Source organism: Anomaloglossus baeobatrachus, chromosome 4, assembly GCF_048569485.1.
Source record: "Anomaloglossus baeobatrachus isolate aAnoBae1 chromosome 4, aAnoBae1.hap1, whole genome shotgun sequence".
NCBI lineage: Eukaryota > Metazoa > Chordata > Amphibia > Anura > Aromobatidae > Anomaloglossus > Anomaloglossus baeobatrachus.
The window spans coordinates 224,736,862-224,753,016 of NC_134356.1; the positions used below are offsets into that span (position 1 = coordinate 224,736,862).

The following is a 16,155-nucleotide window of genomic DNA, read 5'->3' on the forward strand; positions in this document are numbered from 1 at the left end:
GGACCTGTCTGTCAGGGTAGGGGCGGGACAGCCGTCCTGACGTCGGCAGTGAGGGCCGGAGCATCCTGTATGCTTCCTCCCCCCTCTTTGATCACAATAGGGACCCCAGATTCCCGCACTTTTTCCTGGTGCCGCCCACCGCTCCACTCCCCCTCTGAGAGCTCCAGCAGCCATTTTTTTCAGACATTCTGCGCTGGAGAATCATCAGGAAAGAGCTCTCCACCGCTGGGAGACCTGGAGCAGGGAATCTGGAGGACACACACGCCACTTTTTAGCGGTCGGTAAGCCACACCGGTCTTCCGGTGCTGGTCCCCCTGGGTTGCCTGAATAGATACGTATTATATATCCTTATATATATATATCTCTGTTCGGCCGGGCTGTATACTCTTCCCTTATGCCCTCTGTGATCACTCTCCTGGGACACAACAGCATGTCGTCCACAAGGAGCAAGGGCGCTAAGGCAAAGGGGTTCTTTGCGACCTGTACCTCTTGTAGGGCAATGTTGCCTGCGGGTTCCACCTACCCTCACTGTGAGGAATGCTCGACCCCTGTTACACTGACTCAGCCGGAGCCGCGACCACTTGTGGGCCCCTCGGCTCAGGTAGACCCCCATGCATCCACTGTCCAGGCGGCAGGGACAGAGTTTGCAGTTTTTGCTGAGAAGCTCTCTGAGTCACTGTCACAATCCATGGCTAAGTCTATGGACAAATGGTCTGCCAAGCTGCTAGAAGCCTTGCAGTCCAGACCGGTCCTTACACAGACCCAGGACACTGTTGGATCGGCGCCTCCAGGTCCCTCTCGGTCCCCGCCGCAGCGCGCTCCCGGGGTGGGCTCTATGTTTCACGTAGAGGACTCCTCCACGGACCACAGCCCCAGACCTGCTAAGCGGGCCCGCTTGGAATCCTCAGCTTCATCACGATGCTCAGATTCCCGGCTGGAGGACTCGCTGGAGGACGAAGCGGAGGTCGCAGCTCAGGGCTCTGACCATGACGTTGCCCTCAACCTTGATACACCTGAAGGGGACGCCTTAGTAAATGATCTTATCTCGTCCATCAACCAGGTGTTAGATCTATCTCCCCCGCCTCCACCTATAGAGGATTCGGCTTCTCAGCAGGAGAAACACCAGTTTCGGTTCCCCAAACGTACGCGGAGTGCGTTTTTCGACCACTCTAACTTCAAGGATGCTGTCCAGAAACCCAGAGCGGTTCCGGACAAGCGCTTTACTAAGCGCCTTGCTGACACACGTTACCCTTTCCCCTCTGACGTAGTTAAGGGTTGGGCTCAGTGTCCCAAGGTGGATCCTCCAGTCTCTAGATTGGCGGCTAGATCTGTGGTATCGGTTGCAGATGGCTCATCGCTAAAAGATGCCACTGACAGGCAGATAGAGCTCCTGGTGAAATCCATCTATGAAGCCACAGGCGCGTCTTTTGCCCCGGCTTTTGCAGCCGTGTGGGCACTCCAAGCTATCTCTGCTTGTCTAACCGAGATTAATGTGGTCACACGTAATTCTGCTCCGCAGGTTGCGTCTTTGACTTCTCAGGCATCGGCGTTTTCTTCATACGCCATGAATGCAGTCCTTGACTCTGCTAGCCGTACAGCGGTGGCATCCGCTAATTCGGTGGCGGCCTGCAGAGCCATGTGGCTGCGCGAATGGAAGGCAGACTCGGCTTCCAAGAGATTCCTAACCGGTTTGCCGTTTTCTGGCGACCGATTGTTTGGAGAACGATTGGATGAGATTATTAAAGAATCCAAGGGAAAGGACTCCTCCTTACCCCAGTCCAGGCCGAAGCAACCTCAGCAACGTAAGATACAATCGAGGTTTCGGTCCTTTCGCCCCTCCGCCAGGTCCCAATCCTCTTCGTCCAATAGGCCGGAGAAAGTTCAGAAGAACTCCTACGCGTGGCGGTCTAAGTCACGCCCCCAAAAGGCTGCCGGAGGCACTGCCTCCAAGGCGGCCTCCTCATGACTCTGGGCATCCCCGAACCGCATCCTCGGTCGGTGGCAGGCTCTCCCGCTTTTGCGACACCTGGTGGCCACATGTTCAAGACCGATGGGTGAGAGACATTCTGTCTCATGGTTACAGGATAGAGTTCACCTCTCGTCCTCCAACTCGTTTCTTCACAACCTCCCCCCCCCCCCTGCTCGGGCCGACGCACTTCTTCAGGCAGTAGCCGCTCTGAAGACAGAAGGAGTTGTGATTCCCGTCCCCCCTCAGGAACAGGGGCGCGGTTTTTTACTCCAACTTGTTCGTGGTGCCAAAGAAGGACGGTTCATTCCATCCCGTTCTGGACCTCAAACTGTTCAACAGACATGTGAGAACCAGACGGTTCAGGATGGAATCTCTCCGCTCGGTCATCGCTTCGATGTCACAGGGAGACTTTCTCGCATCGATCGACATCAAGGATGCTTATCTCCATGTGCCGATCGCACCCGAACATCAACGCTTCTTGCGTTTCGCCATAGGGGACGAACACCTTCAGTTCGTGGCATTGCCTTTCGGCTTGGCGACAGCCCCACGGGTTTTCACCAAAGTCATGGCATCCGTTGTGGCGGTCCTACACTCCCAAGGCCACTCGGTGATTCCTTACTTAGACGATCTCCTAGTCAGGGCACCGTCTCGGGAGGCGTGTCAACACAGCCTGACCGTCGCTCTGGAGACTCTCCAGCAGTTCGGGTGGATCATCAACTTTCCAAAATCCAAGTTGACGCCGACCCAGTCATTGACCTACCTCGGGATGGAGTTTCATACCCAGTCAGCGGTAGTCAAGCTTCCACTGGACAAACAGCTTTCTCTGCAAGCAGGGGTGCAATCTCTTCTTCAGAGTCAGTCACACCCATTGAGGCGCCTCATGCACTTCCTAGGGAAGATGGTGGCAGCGATGGAGGCAGTGCCCTTCGCGCAATTTCATCTACGCCCACTCCAATGGGACATTCTCCACAAGTGGGACAAGAGATCGACTTCCCTCGACAAGAATGTCTCTCTTTCCCTGGCAACCAAGACGTCTCTTCAGTGGTGGCTTCTTCCCACTTCTCTATCGCAGGGAAAATCCTTCCTGCCCCCAACCTCGGCTGTGGTCACCACGGACGCGAGCCTGTCAGGGTGGGGAGCAGTGTTTCTCCACCACAGGGCTCAGGGGACCTGGACTCCGAGAGAGTCTTCCCTTCAGATCAATGTTCTGGAGATAAGGGCAGTGTATCTAGCCCTATTGGCGTTCCATCAGTGGCTGGAGGGCAGGCAGATCCGTATCCAGTCGGACAACGCCACTGCAGTCGCCTACATCAATCACCAGGGCGGCACTCGCAGTCGTCAAGCCTTCCAGGAAGTACGGCGAATTCTGCAGTGGGTGGAAGCCACAGCATCCACCATCTCCGCAGTTCACATACCGGGAGTAGAAAACTGGGAAGCAGATTTTCTCAGTCGTCAGGGCATGGACGCGGGGGAATGGTCTCTGCACCCAGAGGTGTTTCGAGAGATCTGTCGCCGCTGGGGAACGCCGGACGTCGATCTCATGGCGTCACGGCACAACAACAAGGTCCCAGCATTCATGGCACGATCTCAGGATCACAGAGCTCTGGCGGCGGAGGCATTAGTACAGGATTGGTCGCAGTTTCGGCTGCCTTATGTGTTTCCTCCTCTGGTGATGCTGCCCAGAGTATTACGCAAGATCAGGTCCGACTGCCGCCACGCCATTCTCGTCGCTCCAGACTGGCCGAGGCGATTGTGTTACCCGGATCTGTGGCATCTCAAGGTGGGTCAACCGTGGGCCCTTCCAGACCGCACAGACTTGCTGTCACAAGGGCCGTTTTTCCATCTGAATTCTGCGGCCCTCAACCTGACTGTGTGGCCATTGAGTCCTGGCTCCTAGCATCGTCAGGGTTATCTCAGGATGTCATTGCCACTATGAGACAAGCCAGGAAACCAACGTCCGCCAAGATCTATTACAGGACTTGGGGATATTCTTGTCCTGGTGCTCTGTGAATGGATTTACTCCATGGCCTTTTGCCTTACCCATTTTTCTTTCCTTCCTTCAATCTGGAATGGACAAAGGTTTGTCACGAAGCTCTCTCAAGGGACAAGTATCGGCGCTCTCAGTATTTTTTCAAAGGTGCCTGGCCAGGCTCCCGCAGGTCCGCACGTTCCTGCAAGGAGTATGCCACATAGTCCCACCTTATAAGCGTCCACTAGAGCCCTGGGACCTTAACAGGGTGCTAACGGCTCTTCAGAAACCACCTTTCGAGCCGCTGCGAGATGTCTCCTTATCACGTCTTTCGCAGAAGGTGGCTTTTCTTGTGGCAGTCACATCACTCCGAAGAGTGTCGGATCTTGCAGCACTGTCATGCAAAGCCCCCTTCCTGGTTTTTCACCAGGATAAGGTGGTTCTGCGTCCTGTTCCGGAATTTCTCCCTAAGGTGGTATCTCCTTTTCATCTCAATCAGGATATCACCTTACCTTCTTTTTGCCCTAATCCAATTCACCGATGCTAAAAGGATTTGCACGCATTAGATCTAGTGAGAGCACTCCGGTACTACGTGTCTCGCACAGCGCCCTTGCGCCGTGCAGATGCACTCTTTGTACTTGTCGCCGGTCAGCGTAAGGGTTCGCAGGCTTCCAAGTCAACCTTGGCTCGGTGGATCAAGGAACCGATTCTTGAAGCTTACCGTTCTTCGGGGCTTCCGCTTCCTTCGGGGCTGAAAGCCCATTCTACCAGAGCCGTGGGTGCGTCCTGGGCATTGCGGCACCGGGCGACGGCTCAGCAGGTGTGTCAGGCAGCTACCTGGTCTAGCCTGCACACTTTCACGAAACACTATCAGGTGCATACCTATGCTTCGGCAGATGCCAGTCTAGGTAGGCGAGTCCTTCAGGCGGCGGTTGCCCACCTGTAAGAGGGAGCCGTGTCGGCTCTATTTATCGAGGTATTCTTTTACCCACCCAGGGACTGCTTTTGGACGTCCCAATTGTCTGGGTCTCCCAATGGAGCGACAAAGAAGAAGGGAATTTTGTTTACTTACCATAAATTCCTTTTCTTCTAGCTCCAATTGGGAGACCCAGCACCCGCCCCTGTTCCCTTCGGGCTTGTTGTTCTGTTGTGTACACATGTTGTTCATGTTCAAATGTTTCTTTGGTTCATGGTTTCAGTTCTCCGAACATCCTTCGGATTGAATTTACCTTAGACCAATTTATAAGTTTCCTCCTTCCTGCTCTTGCACCAAAACTGAGGAGCCCGTGAGGCACGGGAGGGTGTATAGGCAGAGGGGAGGGGTTACACTTTTGAGTGTAATACTTTGTGTGGCCTCCGGAGGCAGAAGCTATACACCCATTTGCCTGGGTCTCCCAATTGGAGCTAGAAGAAAAGGAATTTACGGTAAGTAAACAAAATTCCCATCTTCAGTAACTGCAACTATTGAATACAAGTACCACTTATACAAAGTTTGTTCCCAGTGCTCGGAAAACACAAAGCAGTTGGGTTAAAAATCAGGTAGAAAAAAATGACTTCTTTTCAATGACATTTTGCCGATGTTATGTATTTTTTACTGAGGCATTCTCTTTCTGTTGACTTTTAGTCATAGTTTCTGGCTTTTATCCTAAGGTCTCTGCTTCCTGTGATATTCTCACCTTCCAGCGGCTTCATCTGTTACCAACTCCGCTCCGGTCCTGCAGCGCCGTCTTGTGACCGCAACTTTTGACTAGCCCAAAGTCAGAAGTGATATCACAAGTGCTCAATGCATCTCTAAGAGCTAGAGTGAGGCCAAAATGAGGCTTTCATAAAGATGTATTGACTTGTGACCTCTGGCGGACTCCTTAAAACACCAGAACTGAGGGCAGGTCACAAATCACAGAAGACCGACCAGAGCGGCGCCATTAACACATGAAGCCACTGGAGGGCGAGTATAAGACTGGGCAGAGGCTTAGATTTAAAGCACCACTCCACTGGGGAAATAAAAAAAAAAACAACAAAACACTGCAGTCTGCTTTAACTATTTCATGACCTTTGACGTACTGCTGGTCCAAGGTCTTGTCCCTGCCTTTGATACGGGTTTGCCAGCCGAGGCTGCATCTTTCCCTGCACATGTCTGATCTAATCAGCCGACGTGTGCCTAACAGCCACGGGTGTATTGGAGATCTGCCCGTGGCTATTAACCAGTTAAATCCTGTTGTCATTATACCCAAAAATGATCTACTTAAACACGTCAAATCAGGGTACAAAAAATAAGCAGATACACCGTGCCAGATCTTGAAAAATTAAACCGTTATGGGTCTTAGGAAATGGTGTTAAAAGCACAATTTTGGCACTTGAAAATAGGTGAAAAAAAATCTGAGCTTTAATTAAAAGAAAAATTATACTATGTTGGATATATATGAACTCGTACTGATCTGATGAGGGAGTGTAACCTGTAGGCTGATGCAGCTTTTTGTTGTAGGTGTGCTGTGTGTAGCCTGCCAAGCTGTGAGCACTTTCCTTAGTCTGGATGACTCCGCTGACGTTCTGCAGGTGCTGCCCGTGGAGCAAGTGAAAAACTTGTTACTGTAAGTCTCAGAAATGTTTAAATCGATGTTGTGCTTCAGCGTCTCTGACAATCAATGCTTGATTACCGACAACTATGATATTATGCTGAAGTAGTCAAACTTTTTTTTTTTTTTCCCCTTTTTCGCTTACATTCTCCTTCCTAATAAAGATAATGATCCACTCTCGATTTTGATTCGAACACACCCCTTGGGCACTTGTGCATTTTTCTATGTAATTGCATTGCATTTGGTGATCTGTTCGTTATCCCTGATTGTTTAAAGGGAACCTGTCACTAGATTTGGGGCCTATAAGCTGCGGCAACCACTAGTGGGCTCTTTTATATACAGCATTCTAACATTCTGTATGTAAGAGCCCAGGCTGCTGTGTAGAACACTTTATAATACTTAAATGGTCGCTGCAGTGGAGTTGGGTCATATGGGAGTCTCCGTTATCCGGTACTGGCGCCGCCTCTTTTGGCCATCTTTGTCGTCCTTCTTCTGAAGCCTGTGTGCATGACACGTCCTTAATCATCCAAACTCGCCGGCATTGAGGTCCTGCGCAGGCACCCTTTGATCTGCCCTGTGCAGGGCAGATCAAAGTATTGTAGTGCGCCTGCACGGGACCGGCGAGTGTGTATGACGTAGAACCAGTCATGCACACAGACGTCAGAAGAAGGAGGACCAAGATGGCCGAAAGAGGAAGCGCCGGCATCGGAGATGACCACATGACCTAACTCCACCGCAGTGACCGTTTAGGTGAGTATTATAAAGTGTTTATTTTCTACACAACGGCCTGGGCTCTTATATACAGCATGTTCGAATGCTCTATAGAAGAGCCCACTGGTGGTGGCCGCAGCTTATAGGCCCCAAATCTGCTGACAGGTTCCCTTTATTATGAATATTTGTGACTTGCATTTCCTATTTCCTTACAGTGCTGCTCCCTCGGATCCATGCGCATTATTGCTGGCTGATCTTTACTTCACTAGACTAGTCTTCTGTGGCTATCAGGAGCAACTTTCTCATGACATCCAAAAGGAGATTTTTTCCCAGTTGCAATTTAATATCTCAAGCAGCTCCTCAAAGGTATCTGAACACAGTGAACAAAACGCTTGACTCTTTATCAGTGTCTTACACATTATACCCTGTATATGGTATTTATATAGCTTAATGGAGAGATTCTGAAACCCTGCTATATGAAGCACCCGTACGGTAGCAGGAGTCTTTCTCTTTTTTGGAATCCTGTTTAAGGGCAACGTCTTAATGTTGAAGCTTCTTATTGTCGTGAGTTGACTGAGTATAATATAGCCCAGCCTAGCTTTATTGATGTGAATTACAAAACCTTGTAAAATACTTATTTAATATCATTTACGAGGTTCTTATGAGTCTAAAGGTAACAATACGGCTTGTCATAGGGCCGTAATTACATTTGGCATGGACCTTGGAGGCAGTTTTGCAAATGTGCAATTACCATATGGCACACTTATTTATTCCTCTGCTTAATCTGATTGCTCATTTCTATAAATTACATGAACGTCCATGGAAGATGTAACAACGGCACTGTAACAAGCTGTATTGCTACCTCGTAGTGCAAAAGTTTTCCCTACTGACGTAAGATATTTCTGATTACCGTAGTAGCCTTCCCTACCATTTTATATTCTGACCAATGGCTCAGAGATCAGTTCCTCTGTTTTATGTTTAAAACCAAACCCCCAAAAATGTGCCAGAGCATAAGTGGTTGTACGTGGACGTACTGAAGCTTGTTCACACTATAAGCATTTAACAAAACCTAGGATAGAAACTGAGGATATACCCTGCTGTAAGTAGAAGGTAATCTAATATATAAAGCTCAGAGTGTGTGTGTGTGTGTATGTGTGTGTGTATGTGTGTGTGTCTGTGTGTGTGTCTGTGTGTGTGTCTGTGTGTGTGTCTGTGTGTGTGTCTGTGTGTGTGTCTGTGTGTGTGTCTGTGTGTGTGTGTATGTCCGCTAAAGGAATCGGCACCGTCGCATTTACAATCACGAAATTTTGCACAGACACTCCATGTGACTCAGGGAACGTCAGACTGTTTGGGCGGGAAAATTTAACCCCGTGCTTTCCAGTTACTCTACAAAAATCCTACAGCCATCAAACTGAATGGAGCTGGGAGCTATAAGCTATAAATAGCAACTGTCAGTGGAACAAAATAAACTGTGTTAGTATAAGATAGGATAGACTGATAGAGAGAGACAGAAAAAGACGGACAGACCGGGAAAGAGACAGGCTGGGGGAAGAGAGGGGCAGACGGGGTAGAGAGAGACGGGGGCAGCCGGGGCAGAGATTACTATCTCTATCTCTAGAGTTACTATCCCAGGCAACGCCCGGGTACTACAGCTAGTAGTACATATAACATAGGGTAGTAGTAGACACGGTTTCATTTACAGTCCTGGCCGAAAGTGTTGGCACCCTTGAAAAGTGTTCTAGAAAATGAAGTATTTCTCCTATAAAATTATTGCAATTACACATGTTTTGTTACACATCTTTATTTCCTTTGTGTGAGAAAAAAGGCAAATTGGACAAAATTTCATGCACAATCCCCAAAAATGCGCCAGAAGAAATTGTTGGTACCTTCAGCTTAATATTTGGTGGCACACCCTTTGGACTTAATAATGGCAATTAATCTCTACCTATAACTATGAACAAGCTTACTTACACCTCTCTCCTGGACATTTGGGCACTATTCTTTTGCAAACAGCTCCAGGTCTCTCATATTTGAAGGCTGCCTTTTGCCAACAGCAATCTTAAGATCTCTCAACAGGTGTTCAATGGGATTTATATCCGGACTCATTGCTGGCCACTTCAGAACTTTCCAGTACTCTGTTTTAATCCATTTCTGGGGGCTTCTTGACGTATATTTGGGGTCATTGTCCTGCTGGAAGAGCCGTGACCTAGGATGCAAACCCAGCTTTCTGAAATTGGGCACTATTGCAACACAAAATCCTTTTGGTAATCTCCAGATTTCATGATGCCGTGCACAGAATCAAGGCACTCAGTGCCAGAGGCCGCAAAACAACCCCAAAAAAAAATCTTTGAACTTCCACCATAGGTGTGATTATAGGTACTGTGTTCTTTTCTTTGTAGGCCTTATTATGTTTTTGGTAAACAGTAGAATGTGCTTTACCAAAAAACTCTGTTAGTCTCCTCTGTCCACAAAACACTTTTCCAGAAGGATTTTTGGCTTACTCATAGACATCTTGGCAGACTGCAGTCTAGCTTTTTATGTCTGTGACAGCAGTGGGGTCCTCTTGGATTTCCTGCCATAGCATTTCATTTCATTCAAATGTCGACATATTGTTTGTGCTGACACTGATGCACTCTGAGTCTGTAGGACAGCTTGAATTTCTTAGGAACCTGATTGGGGCTGCTTATCCACAATCCGGACTCTCCTGCATTGCAAATTTTCATTACTTTTTTTTCTTCTGTCCAGGGAGATTAGCTACCGTTCCATGGGTTGTAAAATTCTTGATTTATGTTGCACACCGTGGACAAAGAAACATCAAAATCTCCATAGATGGACTTGTCACCTTGATAATGTTGCTTTTCAACAATTTTGGTTCTCAAGTCCTCAGACAGTTCTCTCCTCATTCTGTTCTCCATGCTTAGTGTGGCACACACAGGCCAACAATGCAAAGATTGAGTCAACTTCTCCCTTTTAATCTGGTTTCAGGTGTGATTTTTATATTGCCCTCACCTGTTACTTGCCACAGGTGAGTTTGAATGAGCATCATATACTTGAAACAAAGTTGTCTACCCACGATTTTTGGAAAGGTGCCAACAGATTTGACCTGCCCATTTTTGGTAGTTTTGTGTGAAATTATGTCCCATTTGCCTTATTTCTAGTTGTTCCAATAAACACAAAGGAAATAAGCGTCTATAACAAAACGTGTAATTGCCATAATTTTCTGGGACAAATACTTCAGTTTCTAGAACAATTTCAAGGGTGCCAACATTTTGCCAAGACTGTATATAACTTCCCATGGCTGGGTGCCTGACCAGTCGCCCCCGGTCCTGTTCTGCCCCCCATCTACATTGATGTCATCTGACACTTGGTGAGGTTATAATATTAGAGGATAGGGCAGTTCCAATTAGGGTACACTTTGTCACGCATACGCTTTTTAAAAAATCAAAAATAGTATGTACTAAGTACTCCATGATATTTATATGTACTATTACTTACAGAAGGGTATATGCTCATTTTGTTTCTGTGTTAGGCTTTGTTTATTTTTAGGTAGAAATTAAAGTTTACAATGGAAAGCCATGTAGTGATTTAGAGACTATACAAAATAGCAAGGAGTTGTTGTCCAAGTTTTCATTATTGTTAAAGGGAATCTATCTGGTAATCCATGCTGCCTGAACCATGGGCAGCATAAAATTAGGACATTCACTTTTCTGGTACAGTCAAATGCTGCCGGTCTAGGCTGGGGCCACACGGTGCACTAGTGCGATGCTCGCATGACACTTGGCTCGCGCTGGCAGCACAGCAGGAGCCGAGTGTCATGCTAGTATTCATGCGACTGAGGTCCGACAGTGCGAGCGGACCTCAGCTGCGAGGGGCAGGCCAGCGCTGCGGAGGGGAGGCCCAGTGCTGAGGAGGGGAGGGAGGGATTTATGTCCCTCTCTCCTCCGTAGCTGGCTATTGCCATTCTTCCCCTGCACTCGCGTTACACCTATGTTCTGTGAGTGCAGTGTGATTTTTCTCTCGCCCCATTCACTTGAATGGGTGCGAGAGAAAACAGGATCGCATTACAGTCGCAGCATGCTGCGATTGTTTTCTCGGTCCAATTAGGGCGCTCGTGCGCTGACACACTAGGCTAGAATTGGTTTAATGCGATGTTTTATCGCACTCCACTTGCACAGATTTTCTCGCCGTGTGGCTTAGGCCTAATACCACAACTTGTAAACACACTTCTAATACCACTTTCTGCATGATTTAATTTGTCGTATTTGTAAACCATTTCCAATCTTATTTAGGTGCGGCTGCTGACAATCCGGATTTTAAATCATTTCTGTAACCAGCCGTCTGGAAGGCTAGAGGTAAGTGAAGCTTTTACAGGCCGTTTTGTAGGTCTATCGGGAAAGGTTAACCAATACTGGTCTGGTTTCTAGGACCCTCGAGAAGGTGAAGACCCTGCAGTATTTTCTATACTCCTGCAAGCTGAACTGGTTTCTGCTACTGTCCATTTATATCGAGAAAAATTACTTCACCTTAGGAAGCTGAGGCATGATCTTGTTCAAGCAGCAAATGAAGACTTTCAAGAGGTTAGTTGGATATTCATTTTCCTCTCTGTTCTACTCACATTTCTTTATCGTTCCTATGGGAGACCCAAACCATGGGTGTATAGCTACTGCCCCCGGAGGACACACAAAGTTACTACACTCAAAACGTGTAGCTCCTCCCTCCTAGCATATACACCCCCTGCTAGCCAGTCCTAGCCAGTTTCATGCTTTGTGTCTGGAGGATCAACACACACACATGCATCCTTTTTTGATTTTTCATTTTCTCTAAAGATTTGGAAGAAAAGCGGGTCCACTGGACTCCCGGCATGTCCCTTCTCACCCCCCTGGCGGCGGTGCTGTTAAGGTTGACTTCAGGGCAGGAGCCCTTCATGCCGCGCTCCTTCACCATCCCTTAGGGGCTCTGGCTTGAAGTTGGAGCCAACACGGTTCTCACTGCCTTGCAGGAGACCGGTCTCCATCCGCAGCCCTTTTGCAGGACCCTGCTGGATGGAGCACTGACCCCCACCCCACAGGGACTGGGCCCTGCGTCTCGAAGCTAAGTATAGAGACGTTATTCAGAGGGTCCTTCTGCAATGTGGGGCACTTTTATTGTGGGGGACAGTGATTTACTTTGATAATGCTGCTTTTTACTGTGTTTCCGGCCGGTTCCACGGTTTTTATTGAGAACCGCGCCGATGATGCCTGAATGTCGGCCGCATGCATAACTCTAGGCCCCGGCTTCAGCCGCAGCCTAGTTTCGTTTCGTTCCCCTGCATGTCAGTCATGCAGGGGGACACTGCAGCGCCGCCCGCCGGCCGCTCTGCACAGGGGAGGACACTCCTTTTTGAGGAGATGATTCCCTCCCCTGTACATCTCCTTAGCCCTCCGATTCCCGCTCCTGGGTTAACCCCCGGCCCCCCCCCCTCACTCTGGCGCCATTTTCTCAGCGTTCTTAGAACACTGGTCGGCGCTGGCTGCTCTGCAGTGCAGAGGGAGTGAATATCTGGCTGGGGGTCCAGGCTTGGAATCAGGAGGGCACTCATAATAGCGGCCTGATAAGTCACAACCTCTGGTTGTGCACTTTTATACACTCTCAGGGCGTTCTGAAGGAGTTAATTCTTTATTATAGAATCTCCTCCTCAGCAGCATGTCTCAAGCTAGCTCCAGGGCTGTACACTACATGTTCTGCATGTAAGCTTATATTGTCTGAACCAGCACAGACCCACACTGTAATGGTTCTTATGTGGTGGTGCCTCAGCCTGGAGTCTTCCCAGGCTGAACCCCTGTCTTGGGTATTCTAGACATTCTAGACAGAGCCCCCACCTCTGCAGCATGTCACAGAGCGAGGCTGCAGGCTGTTTTTATTATCCACTGCAGGTAGTCTCGTACGGCTGTACCGAGCTCATAACCACTGTGGCCCCTCAGCTTGGAGGCTCATTAATGGTCCCTCCAGCTGCTCCGGTTTCGGTGGCTGACCCCTGGGGGAATCTTATTTCCAGGGGTCGGCTGTCCCGGCATCTGCTGAGCATGCAGCCCCCTTCTCAGGGCGTTTTCTGCTTCAGCTCGCTCATCAAAGCTCACAAGGGACTCTCCTTCTGGGCTCAGACCCCGTCCTGACAGGGAGACGCAGGGTCCCCTGTCCTCCCCGTTCCGCAGCTCCGATTACGAGCTGACCCACTGGACGAGGAGGATGTCTCTACCAGGGGCTCGGACGCTACTTTATGTACATTGATCCGTCCGTAGGTGACGCAGATGCGAATGATTGGATTGCGTCCATTATCCTTGTACTGGACCTCCATCCGCCTGTATCAGGGGAGTATTCCCCGCTGGCAGAAAGGCATCAGTATACCTTTAACAGGATGAGGAGTGTGTTCCTTAACCACTCCAGTTTTCAGCCCGCTGCGTTCAAGCCCACAGGCCTGCAGACCCCACAGCGGGGTTCTGCTGCCTGTCTCCCCCTCCCATCAGAGGTGGTCAAGGAGTGTACTCATTCGCCAAGGGTGGCCACTCCGGTGTCTAGACTTTCAGCCCGGATAGTTGTATCAGTGGCTGACGGCACCTCTAAGGATCCCACGGTACATTAATTTTGTACTGGACCTCAATCCGCCGGAGTTACCTTATCTAGGTGAACACAACGTGTGTTCCTTAACCACTCCAGTTTTCAGGCCCCTGTGACCAGCCCAGGGTCCGCTCTGACAGTCGCTTCCCATGAAGCGTGATTCTGAGGACTGTGTTTCCCCTGTCCACCAATGGTGGTCAAGAAGTGGGCTCATTCACCTCAGGTGGCTCAGCCCGGACCGTTATGTCAGTGGCTGATGGCTCCTCACTTAAGGTTTTGCGGTCCGCCCGGTTGTCCTTTTGGCCAAGTCGGTATGGGGGCGGCAGGAGCTTCGTTCTCCTCAGCTTTACAGCAGTGCGGTTTTTTTGTACCTTCTCTGCTTCTCTGGAGGAGATGCATTCCCTCACAGGGACTCTATGCCCAAAACGGTTGCCTGAACTTCTAGACTTCAGTCTTTTCAGCCAGGTCTGCCATGCTGGACACCGCACGGCGGTGGTCTTGGCTACTTTCCTCGCTATCCGCAGGCTCCTGTGGCTTCGGAATAACCTGTCCAGGGCAGGAATCAGTTGAGGTTTCGGTGGTTTCCGTTCCTCCGTCTGATCGTTCTCTAGCTCGGCCTAGGTTCATAGAACCAAATGGCTCGAGGCTGTGTCTTCAGAAGACTGCAGGAGCTGCTGCCACTGAGTCAGCTTCCTCCGAGCTATCTAGCCACGCCAACAACCTCCTTGGTCGGTGGCAGGCTCTCTCCACTGGCGACGTGGGTTCTAACACGTCTCCGTTCAGTGGGGGCGGGATTATATCTCCCATGGCCACAGGATGGAATTCTGTCCACCCGCCAAACAGATTTTTTCTGTCAACTCCTCCCGGCTCCAAGGCCGCCGCCTTCTCACAGGCCGTGGCATTTCTTGCAGGCCAATGGAGTAATTGTACCGGTTCCCGACTGGGAACGGTTCTGAGATTTTTGCTTAAATCTATTCCTAGTCCCCGACGAGGGCGGTGCCTTCCGACCTGGATCTTTAGCTTTTCAAGCATGGTCAGGTGTGGCGTTTTCTCATGGAGTCTCGGTTTTGTTCCGTGTGTTTTTTCACCGGATCAATTAAGAACCCAAGCAGATTCCCTAGCAGCCATCGGCATCAGAGATGCCTATCTGCAGGAGTCAATCGCAGTTTCACACCAGCGTTGACTACGTTTTGACAATCTGAGTGGTCCAATTCGTGGCTCTTCCCTTGGGGTTAGCCACGGCCCCTCGAGTATTCTCATTGGGGCAGCTGTGATTAGGGTCCTGCACCCCTAGGGATTGGCAGTGATCTTTTGCCCTGGACGGCCTTCTTGTCGGGGCTTCATCCAGTGCTGACTCTTAGCAGAGTGCTTCGCTCACTCTCGCCACTCTAACCTTTTCGGGTGGCTTGTCTTTCTGTCCAAGTCTACTCTGACTTCGAACCAGAGGTTCTCAGGGACGCAAGTCGAGACTCTGTCGGCACTTGTGAAGCTGCCCTTAGTCGATCAGTAGTCCCTCCGCTGGCGGTCGACGTCGTTCTATCAGACACCATATACAGGTGCTGGTCAGACGGTGGCGTCAATGGAAGCGATTCCTTGCCCAGTTTCTCCTGCGTCCTCTGAGACTGGAGGTTTTCCGCTGTACAAGCGAACTCCCTCCTCCCACGGGGTGGTGGCTTCGCCACTGACCAGGGGCTCGTTTCAGTGGTGGCTTTGGCCACTCTGTCTCAGGGGCGCTCCTTAACCTGGCCCCGTCCCGGGTGATCCTCACCAGGATGCTAGCCTATCCGCCTTGGGAGCAGTATATCTCCACCGTGGAGCGCAGGGCGCTTGGACTCTGTCCGAATCAGCCCTCTGGATCTATGTGCTGGAAATCAGAGCTGTATTTCTAGCTCTCTAAGCCTTCACCATCTGTTGGCGGCTAGGCACATTCGAGTCCAGTTGGACAACGTGACAGCTTTTTCCTACATCAGCTTCCAGGGCGGGACACTCAGCCGCCTGGCAATCTTGGCGGCTCAACATTCTTCAGTGGACAAGGGACTCCTAGTCCACCGTATCCGCAGCCCACATCCTAGATGTGAAAACTGCGAGGCAGACTATTTCAGCTGTCCAACCGTGGTCCACAATCCTCAGGTTTTGCGGTAGACACACTGGTTCATGTTTGATCCCAGCTTTGTCTCTTTACGTATTTCACCCTCTACCTCTTGTCCAGAGTCCTGCGCAAGATCAGTAAAGGGGGCCGTCGGGTCATTCTCATACTCCAGACTGACCCAGGCAGGCTTGGTACTCTGACCTGCTCCTTCTGTCCGTTGGGTTGCCATGGCATCTTCCGGACCGTTCAG

The 16,155-nt window shown here is 50.0% G+C and overlaps 1 protein-coding gene across 2 annotated transcripts in view; it reads left to right on the plus strand.

Annotated features, from left to right (window-relative positions):
- UTP20 (UTP20 small subunit processome component) overlaps positions 1–16,155 on the plus strand; it is a 355,063-nt gene that overhangs the window by 111,482 nt on the left and 227,426 nt on the right. For both annotated transcript variants that reach the window (XM_075344692.1, XM_075344693.1), the window contains exons 15-18: positions 6,421–6,526; positions 7,438–7,588; positions 11,512–11,574; positions 11,647–11,799. In XM_075344692.1, the coding sequence (XP_075200807.1) occupies positions 6,421–6,526; positions 7,438–7,588; positions 11,512–11,574; positions 11,647–11,799 (473 nt within the window). The remainder of the gene's footprint in view (positions 1–6,420; positions 6,527–7,437; positions 7,589–11,511; positions 11,575–11,646; positions 11,800–16,155) is intronic.